Source organism: Punctularia strigosozonata (genome assembly GCF_000264995.1).
Source record: "Punctularia strigosozonata HHB-11173 SS5 unplaced genomic scaffold PUNSTscaffold_1, whole genome shotgun sequence".
NCBI classification, from domain to species: Eukaryota; Fungi; Basidiomycota; class Agaricomycetes; order Corticiales; family Punctulariaceae; genus Punctularia; species Punctularia strigosozonata.
The window spans coordinates 405,370-420,031 of record NW_006767433.1 but is presented as its reverse complement, the minus strand read 5'-3'; the positions used below and the strand labels follow the sequence as shown (position 1 = coordinate 420,031).

The window sequence follows — 14,662 nt, the reverse complement described above, 5'->3', positions numbered from 1 at the left end:
AGGAGGACTGTTAGAAACACAGATCGACAGTGCTGAGCGCCATTCGGGGGGATATGGCAGGTTAGTAAGACCGATAATGCCATTATCCAACATCCGGGGATGCTGCTGACGCGGTCTCGCTCTTGTTAGACCTCGAGAATCGGACAGCATCGGCGCTGTCGGAAACCTCGGACTCATCCTCAGCGGAGGTTGAGCTGATCGTGCCTCGCTCTCCTTCTCCTGATGACACATCGGGTGCCGGTTCCACGGTCCATGACCTCCCATTCGATATAATCAAGGAAATCTTCACGCACGTTGTGAAAGAGGATGCTGAAGAGGTCATAGCAATCCCCGACAGCGACGTGCAAGCCCACGTTCTCGCATACGAAACGCTTCCCGCGGGGCCAGAACCCCGTCTGTCACGGTGTCTCGCCAGCGTGTGCGGGCGCTGGCGCAGATACGCGTACGACGTGCCCTTCCTATGGAGTCGGATCACTTTCAGCAACTTCGTGGGCCATCCGACGTCAGGCGCTCTTGCCCTCCCTTCCGCCTACTTCGGCCGCTCTGTAGGTTACCCTCTGCACATTGAGTTCGTGCACGACAAGCATCGCACGTCGATGTCATGCGCCGAGGCTGCAGTCGACCTCATTATGGACAACATCCACCGTTGCCGAACACTCACGGTTGTTCTTCGGTCGACTTCGGTCCCTTATTTCGTTAACAGGATTAGCCTGGAGCGCCCGCCAGCGCCTCTGCTCCAGCATTTTCGATTTTCCTGTCCAGAGCATACTGATGCCCTGGATGGGCTACCTGCCCTATTCGCAGACAACTCACCCTGCCTGAAAGCACTACATTTAGGCGTGCTGGGAAATTCCTCAATTCATTACCGTGGCGAGTCCTTTCTCCCACAACAGATCTCAGCGCACAATCTTGCCTATATACGCCACGTATCTCTGAGTCAGTGGGCTCCTGCTGTTAGCACGCAATGGGCACTGCTTCCTGGTGTCAAGCATCTGACCCTCTCCTATGACGCTTCAGTTCGTGTAGCCCACGCCATGAACGTGTTGTGGGTCCCGGACGTCACTAGTCTCGTTCTCGATTTATCCAAGGGTAAAGACCATCCGGACTACACGGAGGTCATCCAACACTGGACCATGCCGGGAACCCACCAGTCCGAGTTGCTGTCTCGCATCACTCATTTGACCATCAAAAGGGGTCTGGCTTGCAGCGCCAGCGCAGTCAACAGACTGTACTCCTCCATGACATCTTTACAACTGCTGTACCTCGACGGATGGCTCCCTGAGACCTTCATCCAGAAGCTCATGCGCCCCAACCTCCCTGCAGGACCTCATTGTCCACAGCTTCGAAGCTTTGCCATCCGCGACTTGCGGACGACGTCGCTTCGTGACCTGAAGAAATTGGTCGAAGCTCGAAGGGAAGTGGGTTTCCCGCTCTGGCACTTGGACGCCCTCCTACATAACTTTGCATATACCAACGAGGCCGACGAAGAGGCAGATGATGAGGCGTGCTTGTGGTTGAACCAGAATCTGCATTGGTTCAGGCTTAGACAGTGGAAATTTGCCTGGGAAGGATGAGCACCGGCGCTCGGAGCAATTGGCGGTATTTGCTCATCGAACGGATGTTACCGTGGTCAGCTCGCAAAGGAGGTCGTTCCGACCGTGATCATCAATAACATTGTATCTTTGTCTACAGCAGGTAGCAGGTATGAAAGGATCGGGTAACTACTGTTAGCATATCACATCGGCACATACATCGGGGCCTTTATATCCTGCAGGGGATGAACACTACATAGCAGATAGCAACATTGTATCAGTACGTCGAGCTTCATGGGTCATGTATCACAATCTCTGGACGGTCTACCCTCCTCGCCGCAGGGGAGGGCGACTCCGGATCCCAGAGGGCACGTGCAGGAAGGGTTCGATGCATCGCAAGCTTCGTCCGGTCTTCAGACTGTCTGACTGACGAATCACGGTAGTCATGATGAGCCCCGAAAGGCGGAGAGGGGAACCTCATCGAGCTTGAGGGCTCCAAAGGCCTTGAAGGCGTCTGGAACAGGCCGTTGGCCGACGCGCGTACTGACCAGCTTGGCCTAGGGGTGGTGAACGGTCCGCTGCTCAACTTCATCCCGCGCGATGGAGTCGAGAAAGGATCGAAGTCTTCCCGCGAATAAACGTCGGGAAACGCTGGGGTACTGCCCGCACGGAGGGTATGTGAGGTTTGCGGGGTTGAGGGTGCAGCCGTGAGTCGGGACGAAGAGCTGCCGAAACTGGTGCGAGTCGACGGCTCAGAGGAACGATGGCCTTCTCCGCGAACCGGAGTAGAAGGAACTTGAGCCGACCATGCAGCTGAAGGCGACGCCTGGAAATACGTTGGTGCGAACAATGGGTCGAGGAACTTGGGTCGCATGGGCGTCTCGTCCGTCGGCACGAGCATAGGCTCTGCGGGGCTCGCGCCACGAGGACTTGGGCTCCGACCGCCTACGGGTCCGCGTGCTGGCTTCCGGTCTTCTTGGCACTGGGCACAGTACCAAGCGTCATCTTCGCCACCTAGCTGCTCAGGATCGTCGATCCCCAGACATTCCAAGTGGTACCATGTCCTGCAACCATCACAGTTGACCATCCCCCTCCCATCGTCTCGGCCTCTACAAATGCATACCACTTCTGACTCGGAGCCGGAGCCGTCATCGTCGTTGTACCCCTTCTCCAGCTTCTGCTTCTTATAGATGATCTCCCTGGCCCTCCTCTTGGATAACAACGCTGCTCTAGCGTCGGAGGGGTCACTCGGGAAGAACATGCCCCTCCTCGGTCTCTGAACAGTGGAAGCTTTATGTTGCACCGAGCCTTTCCCGGCGGAGTCAGCGCGGAAGGGCACCATCTTCCCCCTACCCATCCGTACTGGCATCGGCGGCTCGCCCGGCTCGTAAATCTCGCCCCAAGTGGCACTTGGGAGGATCTCGTGCTCTTCGTCCTCGTCCGAATCGCTCTCGCGATCCAGGAACCTCGAGATCCACATGAGCTTGTGTTCCTCTTCAGCCCTCATCGCTTCCGCCCGCTCTTGATTTCGCAAGCACCAGGGAAACTCGGAGTCTAGCCAATTGGGTCCTTCAACCTCGCCCTCTGAACTCCGCACGGGTGAGGGATGTTTCGGTGTAGGAGCGTTAGAAGCGGCGCCTTTTGTTGGCTTCTTGCGACGACCAGATCTCTTCTTTCCCGGAGATTCTTCAGCAGCGGTAGATGCAGGCGCATCATCGTTGGTGACGTTCATAAGAATGCGGCCCATGCCCTCTACATTCACCGGATGCAGACTGTGCCCTGATGCGCGTGAGGAGCCTCGGAAAGCTTCCAGTCGTCGTCGTTTCTGAGCATCCCGAGGCGATGATGGAGCCTCATCAGTCGGCGGTCCCTGGGGTAAAGCCGAGGGGCCGGGGACAGGCGTGCTTGTCTGTGGGCTGGGACCGGGAGATGCTGTATGTAACCAATGGAGAGGTCCCTGGTATGCGCCTGCTTGCGCTGGCGTTCCAGGTGTGGATCGATCCGGTTGATCTTGGCTGATTGGGATATGAAACTGGGGCTCGGGCGGGATGGTGCGATACTTGCCGTAACCACCGGCGAGGAGACTCTCCTCAAAGCTTTCCTCCGATGTTTCCTGGAACAGCGTGATTCGCCGGCCCTTAACTGGGCTTTCGGTGACTCCAAGACCCGGCACGCTGGGAAAAGTAGACGGGCCCGCATTCGCATTGGCGAGAAGCGCAGGATCAAGCTCATATCTTGGATGGCGGTGATCGACGCCAGCCTGCCCCTCGGCGCCGTCATTGCGGGACATTCGTCGCAGGTAATCGGGTCGATGAAGTTCGCGTCGAGCAGCCTGCTCCGCTGCGGCCTCTTCCATCTTCTGCATGTACACACGTGCCATCTCTGGCTGCGCGTATTGAAAAGTGTGCGCTGGAGTAGCCGGAATTGCCGCCATCGAGGTCGATGACTGTTGCGCGATTGGCGTGGAAAAGATATCGTCCACGTGTGCCAGGCGGCCACTCGCGGGTGACGAGGAGGCGACGCGAGGCGTAACTTGCAAGCCCGGTTCGAACAGAAGTTGTTTGCCCATGAACGGAGACGACAACTGGGAATGAGAGCGAGAATGCTGGGAAGGGGCGGATAAGGGAGGAGACATCATATGTGTTGAGTTTAGGGGCGTAACAGGCTCTTCGAGCTTGATTCTGAACAATCGGAAAAAATCGAATGAGTTGACCCTCTAACAAGTACGAAGTCGGGAGAGCAGAATACTCACCGCACATGAGAGCCTTCAAGCCGCGGTGTTTTTATTCCACCCGGTGTTCGATCGGAGGAGACCGAAGTCTCTCGACTAAGAACAGGAACAACTCGTCAACGAACAGTAAAAGGTTGCACCAAGTAGGACTCAGTTAGACGTACATCAGGGGCGGAGTAGCAGCCATCCTTCTAGAGTTGAGGCGAGCACGAATCGGACTGACGACTAGTCGTAAGACTCGCTGGCATGGAGATCATCTGAGGTTATGATCATACCTCGAATCTGGCGTCACCATGCCCAGGGAACTAGACTCTTCTCGATCGAATTGTTCTCTGGGAATGAATCAACATAATCAATAGACGAACGTAGTGAAGAGACGAGCCCATGTGCATACGAAGGGGCCCTCCTGTAGAATCGTCTTGAGGGTCCAGGATCCGACATAGATATCGTGTCTGAAGCGTAACGCCTAATCAAACTCAGCAGATAGACACGGGCGGCAATCTGGTGCACACACTTGTGGGATAGCGGGGATTCGGGGGAGACGGCGCGAAAGACGGCGTTATGAGTTTTGGGACTGAGGGGGGTAGGTAGCACATTATGGGCGAGATGTGTCGACGGATCTCTCGCTGGGCTATGTGAAACAAAGCAGACCATTGCGTTAGTCAGAGTACACGACTTGTCGTCGATGTCTGACCTCCGGGAGATGTTCATAGGGTCCCTGAGATCGTTCATGCGTGGTTGATAAGGGATATCTCCGGTGCTTGAAGCCCCCTTGCTGCGCTCAGCATCGTACGCAGAAAATGTTTCTTGGTTCATGACAGTGAGATATGGGGTGGCCCCAGAGAGGCGCAACTTCGCAGAGAAATGGCGGGTGGTAGTTATAGGTATCGCAGATTGTCGTAAGGCAGATAGATAAAAGAACGATATGTAACGCAGAGGAGAAGTACGGCGAAATGAAAGGGCGTTCGTTAAAGTCGAACACTCGAGACGACAAGCTTAGTCAGCACATGTTGCTTTAAGCCGGCACGGCGGCTACTTCCCCAGCGGCGAGGGATAACCTTGAATTAGACTTGACGCATGATCATGGACTGCCTTCATGCTCTTGAATTCTACAGCGGGATTGGTGAGACCATTATGCCGGATTTATCTCTCTAGGGGTCGCGCAACCGAGTAATTCATCCTTGCAGGCGGCCTTCATCTCGCGCTGCGCAGAAGTGGCGTGAACGCGAGGGTTCTTCGCTCATTTGACTGGGACCAGTCCGCATGCCAGGTATACGCTCTGAATTATGGAACGACAATGGCCCTCAAAGTTCGTGACTTATTACTTGTACGCGACCTTCTACCGTTAATGTCAACATCTAGACGGACATCAGTACGCTTACCGCTGATGATCTGCGAAACATCGATGGTCAAAGAATACACCTTTGGTTATTGTCGCCTGCGTGCCAGCCATACACTGTCCTGAATCCATCTGCTAAAGGAGCCCAGGATCCTCGTGCTCAGAGCTTTCTGCACCTCGTCACCCGAGTCCTCCCACAACTTGCGGAACGAAACGACCACCCGAGGTGTTTACTTGTGGAAAATGTGGCAGGGTTTGAGGTCAGTATTGTCATTGCTTATCTCCAAACCTTGCACTTAGCGGTAACATATTGGCGCTTTCATCGCTCGGCGACGAACATCAAACATATTCAAACATATCAGAGCTCTAGCACTCGTACGACACTCGTCGACACCCTGCGAAACCTCGGATACGAAACCAGGGAGCTGCTTCTCACGCCGTTACAATTTGGTGTACCCAATTCTCGGTTGAGATACTACTTGCTAGCGAAACTACGAACTACCTCCCCTCCTCCTCAAATTACGGATCATTCTGCCGTTCTACGCCACATTCCCGGATTAGGAGAGGACTGGGTGGACCCTCGTTCGATCGATCAGAACAACGGACCACTCGGAGAAGCACAACCTGCAGAAGGGTCTAAAGTCCATGCTTTGTGTCGATATCTGAACACAGACGGGATGGAAGCGTGTACAATCCCTGATCGCGTTCTCCAAAAGTGGGGCCGCCTATTCGACATCGTATTGCCTTCGTCCACTCGGAGTTGCTGCTTTACTAGAGGTCTGTGTCATGCTCCACACAATCCCTTATTCATATACTATCACCCTCCTGTAGAGATCATACCGTTGTATCACGCTCAGAGCGCCATACTTATGACTACTATCTATCAGGTTATACTCAGCTGGTAGAAAGCGCGGGATCTATACTCCAGATGAACGAGACTCTCGACGTGCGTACAGACTTGAGTCGTCTTTCGCAGTTTCATGTATTGATTTCCTCGCGTTACAACAGACTACTGCAATATTCGATGAATTTTTATCTGCGCAAGAGAATGGCGATCCGGATGCCGTTCGCATCCTCAATTCTCTACGATTACGCTACTTTCATCCAGACGAACTCTTACGTCTCTTCGGATTCCGGAGACCTGTCCCGATGATGGAAGGCGAGAAGAACAATGGCTCAGCCGGCGTCGAGGATGCAGAAGATTTTCGATGGCCGGTTGACCTATCGATGAAGACCAAATACCGACTTATAGGCAATAGCATAAACATCGTAGTCGTTTCAGAGCTTATTAGATACCTGTTCAGTGATTGGTATCCGAAAGCCTGAGCTGAAGCAAAGTTTCCAAGCAAAGCCAAACAAAGCGGAATTTTCTTCATGTCCTCCACTCTCGAACACTTCAAGGCTCTCCTCCGCAAGACGCTCCGCGTCACCATCAACGATGATCGCGTCTTTATGGGCACCTTCGCCGGCACCGACAAGGACCTGAACATCATCTTGATCTCCACCAGCGAATTTCGCCTGGGACCGACAGAGAACCCTGACGGTCGGTTCGTCGGGCAGGTGATGATACCCTGGCGGCTTGTGGTGAAGGCGGAGGTACAGGGCCAATGGCCTCCTTCTGGTGGTGAGAAGGTGGGGCGCGGGGACTCCTCGTTGTATGCATGAAGCGTGCCCACTACCTGGTGGAGGACGGTAGAATGCGACGCCCCAGGCGCGAGGTCCTTGATGGAATTTTGGCCTCTTATGTCGGGTTTTATCGGGTGAGTCGAGTCCTCATACCATCTTTCATGATGTTGTACTATGTAATTTGCGTTCGATCTCCGTTGTCCCGCTAAGGGTCCACTCGCCGGTGTGATCTGGGGCGATGGCATGAGACAACCACATCTTGCTGAGCCATTCTCTACTTGAACGAGAACGCGTCGCTGATACACGTCGCTAGTTTACTTTCATGGGATGTCACATTCGCGAAGTCGGGGGAGAGGGCTTGGTCCCTGGTATCATCACTTGTATCATAAAACACGCGGCGATTTAATATGAAGTCCCAAATACGCGCAAAAACACCCCGGAGGGAAATGGAAGCAATCGGAAGTTCGCTAGAAACCATTCATTGGAATTTCTCCTTGTATATCCATGCCATCCCAACGTCACTCGCGCCTTGCGCGACCTACATGGCCTGATTCAGATGGTGATCATATACGGCACAGGCAGTACTTACCGCTGCACGATACCATTTCGCTGCTTCCTTGCGGTCTTTCTTGCAACCTTTGCCGTTTGCCAAGCAGTATCCGAGCTCCTGCTGGGCATCGGGATCGCCCAGTCGGGCGGCAACCTGATAGTAACTCTGTACCCATAGCGGTCAGTGACGGTACAGAGATAGGGAGTGACTGAGACACACTACGGCCATCTTCTGGTCTTTCGCCACGCCCCAACCATGAAAAAAACACTGCGCTACTTCATAGATCGCTAGGATCAGCTCTGACTGAAAGAAGACGGCTCAGCGGCATATTCACTACATTCATAACAGAGTGCGCTCACCTTCACGGCCGTTGCTTCCATGCCTCCTCGGGTACTCTCTAGATCACCTACGGCGCTCTCAGCCGCCCTCTTTATCCACTTAAAGGCCTTCTTCTCGTCCTTCTTCACCCCCCAACCGGATCTCAGAGTTAATCCCCACATCAGCATACCCACGCCGCATCCGCCTTGCTCCTTCGCACTCATCTCGAAATACCGCGCGGACTCCTGAAGCCGATTCGCTTCGTGATGTTGGATGCCCAACTGAAGGTAGTCTTCTGGCCCTTCCTTATGCTCCGTTGGCTCCGTCGGACTGCTTAGGGGACTGGGAAGGTGCGTCTTCGAGCTGTGATAGGCTCCGGGTTCCAGCATCCCCGATTGCTGTCGTCCTCGCTGTTCGTTGGTCGGCGAGTTGGCTTTGTCCAAATCGTAGTAGGAATAACGAGAATATAGACTGGTAGGCGAGCCTGAGGACGGCGATGGGGGTCGATTGGGCAACGTCACGGTCTGTGATCCTGACGTGCCCGGAGTTCCATGCCCGGGATCAGGGCTGGTTGATCGTGAGTTGGGCCCAGATCTAGCTTGCGGGGACGGTGGGGGCAGGCCAGGAGAGAGAGATCGAGATGATGCGGATGCAGGGGATTGGCCGTATGCGGCTAGTGAAGAGGGGGGTGTATTGGGTGCATTCGTCATATAACTGGTCGCAGGTGAGTTCGGCGCGCTGGGGTTACGAGTGAAGGTCTGAGAGGGTCTTCGGTTCGCATTGCGTTCGAGCACTTGACGTTTGCTCTCGGTGGTCGCTGTCGGGGGAAGGGGAGGGCGGATAGATTCTGAAGAGGCCGCAGGGCGTAAGGGGCGGGAGTAGTTGGGACGAGCAGGTGTCGAGCTGGTGGACGTTCTTGGTGGCGACTCCCGTTGGCTTCCAAATGCATCAGACGGTGCGGAGACCACGACGGTCGGGACGTATGGCTCTGCGGGCTCGCCAGCTGCTCCCGGGCCGGGTGGCATCTCGTAAGAATCCCTGTACTGAGCCGAGAAGTTGTCAACATTGTATTCGGAGAATTGGGAGTACACGTTCGGCCGGCGAGACCCTGAGGGAGGCTGTTGCGGTGGCAAGCCGTGACTTGCATAAGATTGCCTAGAGTAAACGCTTTCGTCGTCGTGATACGCGCTTTCCCGAACCGGTCCTGCGTAGTCATAGCCTGTGGACGATCCAGTTGTGTCCGCATAACTCGTGTCAAAGCCCGTTAAAGCGGTTGCGGTCGAGCCACGGAATTGCGTGTGGAGCAACGGGGAACTTGGAGGACGGCCGGCGTACTTCTGCTTCGGAGGAGTCGTAAAAGGTGACTGATGTTCGCTTTCATCGTAGTCCGGGCTCGATGTGTTGAGATCCGTTGGTCGATGAGCATGAGGTGCTACCCTCCGGGAAGATGCACGTCGGACGAGGCTCTCGAGCGGAGACGCTTGTTCAAAGTGAGCGCGGTCGGCAGACTGCGAACTGCTCATTATGTCCTTCAACTTCGGATCAAGCAAGCCAGAAGTGTGGCAATTGAGCGTGTGTTAATGCAGAGTGCGAAGCAGATAATATGAACGGAAGACGGCAACCATGGCGTAGAAACGGGAAGCTGGTCTCATAGCATGATCACTGATCGTCACGACGCTTGCGGCTTCCGAGAAGACCGATGACTATAATATTACAGACACTAATATGTGCAGATGATGTACCTCAGATGCCTCTTCGCCGCGGCGTATGTCCAATGCGTGAGCCCATTCCGCCTGTCCTGGGAGTGCCAGGTATAATAATCTTTGAAGCGGATCCGCTTGAAGCCTTGATGGCGATAGATTCCTCTTCCGCTTTCCGTTTCGTTCTGAGTCTTGAGTCAGAGAAGCCAGAAGATATATGAAGCTACGCACTCTTCTCGTTGTCTGGCCATTTCGGTCTCCAACTCCGCTTTCTTAGAGAATTCGCGATCCGCCTGGCGGCGGTTTCCTCGCTCGTCGAAGTTCTTCTCCTTCACGGAATAGAACACCGATCCGAGCTCAGCCAACCAGTAGGCATCAACGGAAGTGACTTGGGTCATGTACTCCTTCGAGGTCAGGATGAGCTCATGATAGACTACGTATGTCGGCGTGTCTGCGGAGGACTGTCAACTGGCGATCCCATCGTAATGCGAAGAGCAGACTTACACCCAAGGCCATACAATGCGCTTGTGGGGTGGAGGTGCGTCGGCATACCCGTTCGGATGTTCACGAATTCGCCAATGCCCTTGACCCTTGCCGCTTGGTGGAAGTAGCCGGCACAGATAGCTTTCCTGCAACCTCGTCAGGGACTATACGATCAGGAGATACGGCGATACATACCTCATGACGTCGAAGTCCGTCCCTGCGGAGACAATGTCCATCTTCTGGAACTTCATGATGTCCTCTAGCTGTTGCCTCACCTCCCGAGCCTTGCGCAGCAGTTTGGGATGTAAAAAGTGGCGGAGTGCCCAGTCGTCACGGTATCTTGTATATTGATCAGCACGGAACGACAACCTACATGTGATCGAGAGACAGAGAACATACCCATGAGATTTCCATTGGGTGTAGACGTTGAGCAGCGTGAGGTGGTCGCTTTCAGGGACGTTGAACTTCTCCCGCGCGGCATCAGCCTCCTCCATACGTTCCTTCGGCCGATAGAACACGCTTGGGACGGACAGCATAGAGACAATCGTAAGCATCTCGGCGGAGCACTTGTACTCCACGGACGCGATGAGCATCTTAGCCATCGATGGTTCCATCGGGAATTCCGACATCTTCTTGCCCGTGTATGTCAGGTCGCCCACGTTGTCTAACGCGCCCAAAACCCAGAGCTGATACATCGAGTTCAACATGTTCGCCTGCATCATGCTCGACGGTCAGACTGTGAAGGGTGTAAAATGTGGAATGAGCGTTTAATGACATACCTGAGGCGGAGGGTCCATGAAATCGAATTCGAGGAGATCCTTAACACTCAATGACTTCAGCAACAGCACTGTGTTGGCCAAGTTCGTCCGTTGAATTTCCGGGATGGTGCTCTCAAACATCTCGTTGCGATACGCCATTTCAGTGTACATCCGATAGCAGAATCTGATGCGGAGCTCAGCAACAACCACATTTTGATCGATAGCGAGAACATACCCAGAACCAGTACGACCCGCGCGACCAGTACGCTGATTCGCGTTTGCTTGACTGATGGGCGTGATCTGCAGAGCGTCCATACCGACTTTGGGGTTGTACACCTTGAGTTTATAGTAACCAGCGTCCACGACGTAGTGGATACCATCGACTACGTAGGGGTTGAGCTTCGGCAGGAACGCACAGTTACCACTGCTTACCGGTCAAGGAAGTCTCTGCGATGTTTGTCGCAACGATGACCTTCCTGCGCCCGTCTGCAGTCGGCTCGAAGATACGGGCCTGTAGGTCAGCCGGCATTTGGGAGTATATCGGCAGCACAGCCAGAGGAGCGGGATCATCCAACTGGTCCAGTCGCTCTGAGAGCGCCTCAGTATGCACAAATGTCCGAACGTTTGTTAGACCGACCTTGAACAACTTGACATGTTACTTCGATATCTTCCTGACCAGTCATGAAGACCAGAATGTCGCCCGGAGGGCCCGACAAGTGAATCTGCAACACCTGCTTGACGGTGCTGTCTACGTAGTCTTCGCAAGGCGACTTGGAATGGATTATCTCAACCGGGAATGTCCTTCCAGGAATTGTGAAGCACGGCGCGTAACCATAGAAGTTGGAGAACTGGTAAGCTGGTCAATAACGTTTACTGGCTCCGAACCATAGCAAGTCGCACCTTCTCAGCATTCATAGTTGCCGAAGTAACAATGAGTTTGAGGTCTCGCCTTCTAGAAAGAACTGGGAAATGTCAGCGCACGAACAAAACGATCTAGCACGTCTACTCACTCTTTTTGAGCAGACCCATGAGAACGTCGGTGTTCAGTGAACGCTCATGGGCTTCGTCAAGGATTATGACACTGTAGCGGTCCAGATCTCCCTCATTCAAGGACTCTCGGAGTAACACACCATCCGTCATGACTAAAATGATCGTCAGCGAATGAAGGGACAAGATCAGGTAGTTCCTCACATTTTATCTTGGTATCAGCAGACGTGCAGTCTTCGAATCGGATAGCGTAGCCCACGGTGCCTCCGAGCTTGCACTGCGATGATCATGAGAAGCAGTGGAAGAACAAGATAGTACCACCTGTGACATACCTCCATCTCCTCGCTAACACGTTTAGCCACAGACATAGCCGCCACGCGACGGGGTTGTGTGCAGCCAATGATACCATGAGAGCAGTAGCCATCCTCGTACAAGAACTGGCCAAGCTGCGTCGTCTTGCCCGAACCGGTCTCGCCAACCACGACAATCACTGTAGGGAGTCGTCAGCGATGGCCATCATGAATGTATCCCCTGATTATCCCGACCTTGATTTTCGCGGATGACCTTCAACAATTCCTCGCGACAAGCGAATGCTGGCAAGTATTCCCGCTGCTCCTTGAGCGTCCGCGTCCTCGCAAACTCGCTCTGCCCGGCGCTGGACTTGAGGTGAGTCGCGAACTTCGACTCGCCCTTATAGTCCTCCTTCTCTCCGTCCTTGGCCTTCTTCTCCGCCTCGGCTGCAGAAACAAGCAAAGAACACGACGTCCTGCGTGAATGCCAATCCACCACTACCCGCATACACGGAGGGTACAGTACGCACCTTCAGCTTCCGCCTCCTCATCCTTGACGCCCATGATGTTTCCAAGCGCTGTACCGCCAAGCGCAGCAAGCTTCGCTGCGGCCTTCGCACGCTCTGCCTGCTCACGCTTCTCCTTGACGAGCGCGCTGCCCTTCTTGGAGAAAACGGCCATGTCACTCGTCGGGTCACGGATCGGATTGATTGGCTCGAGTTGCTTGGTGAACACCTGGCGGCCGTCCAGGAAGGGCGGCTTGAGGTTGTGCACCATGACATGCACGGCAGACTCGGATTCGTCCTCAAAGTCGAGGTCGACGCCTTTACGGGTAGCGACACCCGAGGTAACCATACGATTGGCCTCCCACAAGTCGTTGTCGGCATTGTACTGCGCTTGACGAGCAGAGATCTTTTTCTGCAAGGAAATTCAGCATTTGCCTAAAGACGATGTTTCGCAAGAGAATGCTTACGACGCGTTTTGTTTCGATCTCAGCCTGCTTTATAGCGCTAAGGTCATCGTACTGCGCGAGCGGGTTGTGCTCCTCGTCACCAGCGAGCGCGCCGTCCTCCGCACCAGAATACCAGTCGCGATCCAGCCTAACTTGTTCCTCCTCCCATTCCCTAACGTCGACTCCGAATGCGCCACGCTCATCTTCAGGACTACCATCTCTTACAATCCGAGGTGTAGGAGCGTCCCACCGCCGATCACGAGCGCCGCCCCAGCCTCCGTCATTGCCATTGCCGCGCTGGGTACGAGGTGTAGAATCCCAACCAACGTTGGGCACGCGAACGCTGGGTGCGTCGTCGCCACGGTGACCACGCTCGGAACGGGGAGTGGCGTCCCAGCCTCGGCCGTCGCGTCGTTGATCCCGCCCACCTCGATCGCGCCCGTCATCCCGACGGTTAGCTCGTCGCTGGAAGTCGCCAATACCTTGCGGTCGATCGCGATTGGGTTCATTGTGTGCCCGTATACCCTCTGGAACGGCAAGATAAATCGCGCAATATCAGTGTAAAGAAGGTTGCGTACCTCGGTTCCTTTCTCGCTGTCTTCTGTACTCGTCTAACCTGTCTTTAGCGGTCTGAGATAACCCACCAGGGTGCGACGGTGTCTCCTCTCCTCTGTGACGCATATTTCTTGCAGAAGGCAGATGAGGAACTGTACAAACGATGTGAGTCATGCGTTCGCACATGGGTGAACATACTGACCCTTGAAGACAGGATCGTCGTCAATACGGGGCTTCTTCCGCGAACGATCCCCGTCAGCTTGAGCTGCCTCGAGTCGCTTCTGGTGAGCGAGTTTGTCGAGCCCCAATACAGATGTTCTGGGCGTAGGTGGTTCAAGTGGTTTGGCTGGAGCGCGGAAAGCATGTCGCTAGATCGCTGGTCAGACCCTACCGATGCCAGATTCACGACCACATACCGCGTCCTTGCGCATAAGACCACCTTGCCGTACGGGTTCAGGCTCCAGTACTTCACTGTCGTGGACCGCGATGCCGTGCACCGGTTGGGGAGCAAGACCGGCCGCCTCCTGCTTGGAATGGGAACTAATTTCCACATGCAGCTCATTCAAGAAAGAGTCTCGAGACAGACCGAAGCCCTTGGCCGCTGTCGATGCCAACCGAGTCAGCAAGAAACATAGCAAAGAGAACAGCATGCACACCTTTGATGAAGGCATCCTGGGTGTTTGACTGGGCTATGTCAATAACCCGCCTAGCGAGCAAGTCATTGGGGTTGATGATGTTCAGCTCTCGGGAAAGCTTGATAGCGATATGATGCACGAATTCATCGTGCTGCTCCTGGTCGGCCATCGATGCGGGGAGCAAGGAAAGAGACGCGGACACAGCC

General features: G+C 54.5%; 7 protein-coding genes across 7 annotated transcripts; 2 read left to right on the top strand and 5 right to left on the bottom strand.

Moving 5' to 3' along the window:
- Positions 1-53: 53 nt before the first annotated feature.
- PUNSTDRAFT_128916 (uncharacterized protein) lies at positions 54-1,574 on the top strand (the record flags this gene model as incomplete). Its single annotated transcript, XM_007378084.1, has 2 exons — positions 54-60; positions 130-1,574. The coding sequence occupies 2 exons, from the start codon at positions 54-56 to the stop codon at positions 1,572-1,574; spliced, it is 1,452 nt and encodes a 483-aa protein (XP_007378146.1).
- Positions 1,575-1,704: 130 nt separating this feature from the next.
- Positions 1,705-4,816, bottom strand: PUNSTDRAFT_123366 (uncharacterized protein). Its single transcript, XM_007378083.1, has 6 exons — positions 4,778-4,816; positions 4,658-4,729; positions 4,539-4,595; positions 4,428-4,481; positions 4,285-4,359; positions 1,705-4,213 (listed from the first exon to the last, which is right to left on the bottom strand). Exons 2-6 carry the CDS (start codon positions 4,702-4,704, stop codon positions 1,825-1,827), a joined length of 2,622 nt encoding a protein of 873 aa, XP_007378145.1. The 5' UTR covers positions 4,705-4,729; positions 4,778-4,816; the 3' UTR covers positions 1,705-1,824.
- Positions 4,817-5,451: 635 nt separating this feature from the next.
- On the top strand, positions 5,452-6,928 carry PUNSTDRAFT_94229 (S-adenosyl-L-methionine-dependent methyltransferase; the record flags this gene model as incomplete). Its single annotated transcript, XM_007378082.1, has 5 exons — positions 5,452-5,572; positions 5,626-5,862; positions 5,965-6,379; positions 6,490-6,548; positions 6,611-6,928. Exons 1-5 carry the CDS (start codon positions 5,561-5,563, stop codon positions 6,926-6,928), a joined length of 1,041 nt encoding a protein of 346 aa, XP_007378144.1. The 5' UTR covers positions 5,452-5,560.
- A 100-nt stretch (positions 6,929-7,028) lies between these two features.
- PUNSTDRAFT_48276 (HCP-like protein) lies at positions 7,029-8,375 on the bottom strand. The gene is made up of 5 exons (XM_007378081.1): positions 8,138-8,375; positions 7,998-8,081; positions 7,818-7,943; positions 7,542-7,766; positions 7,029-7,362 (listed from the first exon to the last, which is right to left on the bottom strand). Exons 1-4 carry the CDS (start codon positions 8,318-8,320, stop codon positions 7,707-7,709), a joined length of 453 nt encoding a protein of 150 aa, XP_007378143.1. The 5' UTR covers positions 8,321-8,375; the 3' UTR covers positions 7,029-7,362; positions 7,542-7,706.
- Positions 8,376-9,839: 1,464 nt separating this feature from the next.
- On the bottom strand, positions 9,840-11,566 carry PUNSTDRAFT_56769 (P-loop containing nucleoside triphosphate hydrolase protein; the record flags this gene model as incomplete). The annotated part of the gene is made up of 8 exons (XM_007378080.1): positions 9,840-9,981; positions 10,028-10,247; positions 10,301-10,425; positions 10,475-10,618; positions 10,679-10,992; positions 11,059-11,221; positions 11,273-11,436; positions 11,510-11,566. The coding sequence occupies 8 exons, from the start codon at positions 11,564-11,566 to the stop codon at positions 9,840-9,842; spliced, it is 1,329 nt and encodes a 442-aa protein (XP_007378142.1).
- A 70-nt stretch (positions 11,567-11,636) lies between these two features.
- Positions 11,637-12,515, bottom strand: PUNSTDRAFT_59785 (P-loop containing nucleoside triphosphate hydrolase protein; the record flags this gene model as incomplete). Its single annotated transcript, XM_007378079.1, has 5 exons — positions 11,637-11,885; positions 11,938-11,999; positions 12,048-12,179; positions 12,229-12,301; positions 12,357-12,515. Coding segments are annotated over 5 exons (675 nt in total), but the record flags the coding sequence as incomplete, so codon positions are not given.
- Positions 12,516-12,812: 297 nt separating this feature from the next.
- On the bottom strand, positions 12,813-14,625 carry PUNSTDRAFT_56300 (uncharacterized protein; the record flags this gene model as incomplete). The annotated part of the gene is made up of 6 exons (XM_007378078.1): positions 12,813-13,232; positions 13,288-13,793; positions 13,845-13,951; positions 14,020-14,189; positions 14,238-14,422; positions 14,478-14,625. 6 exons carry the CDS (start codon positions 14,623-14,625, stop codon positions 12,813-12,815), a joined length of 1,536 nt encoding a protein of 511 aa, XP_007378140.1.
- Positions 14,626-14,662: the final 37 nt, after the last annotated feature.

Bases quoted from the DNA above. Each gene is read 5' to 3' on its own strand.
- PUNSTDRAFT_123366 (XM_007378083.1), bottom strand. From the start codon at position 4,704: ATGTCGGATCCTGGACCCTCAAGACGATTCTACAGGAGGGCCCCTTC. The intron at 4,596-4,657 runs GTATGCACATGG...ATTCATTCCCAG, and splicing joins TTCTACAGGAGGGCCCCTTC to AGAACAATTCGATCGAGAAG. The intron at 4,214-4,284 runs GTGAGTATTCTG...CCGATTGTTCAG, and splicing joins CTTGAAGGCTCTCATGTGCG to AATCAAGCTCGAAGAGCCTG.
- PUNSTDRAFT_48276 (XM_007378081.1), bottom strand. From the start codon at position 8,320: ATGAGTGCGAAGGAGCAAGGCGGATGCGGCGTGGGTATGCTGATGTGG. The intron at 8,082-8,137 runs GTGAGCGCACTC...GTCTTCTTTCAG, and splicing joins TGGAAGCAACGGCCGTGAAG to TCAGAGCTGATCCTAGCGAT. The intron at 7,944-7,997 runs GTGTGTCTCAGT...CTATGGGTACAG, and splicing joins AAGACCAGAAGATGGCCGTA to AGTTACTATCAGGTTGCCGC.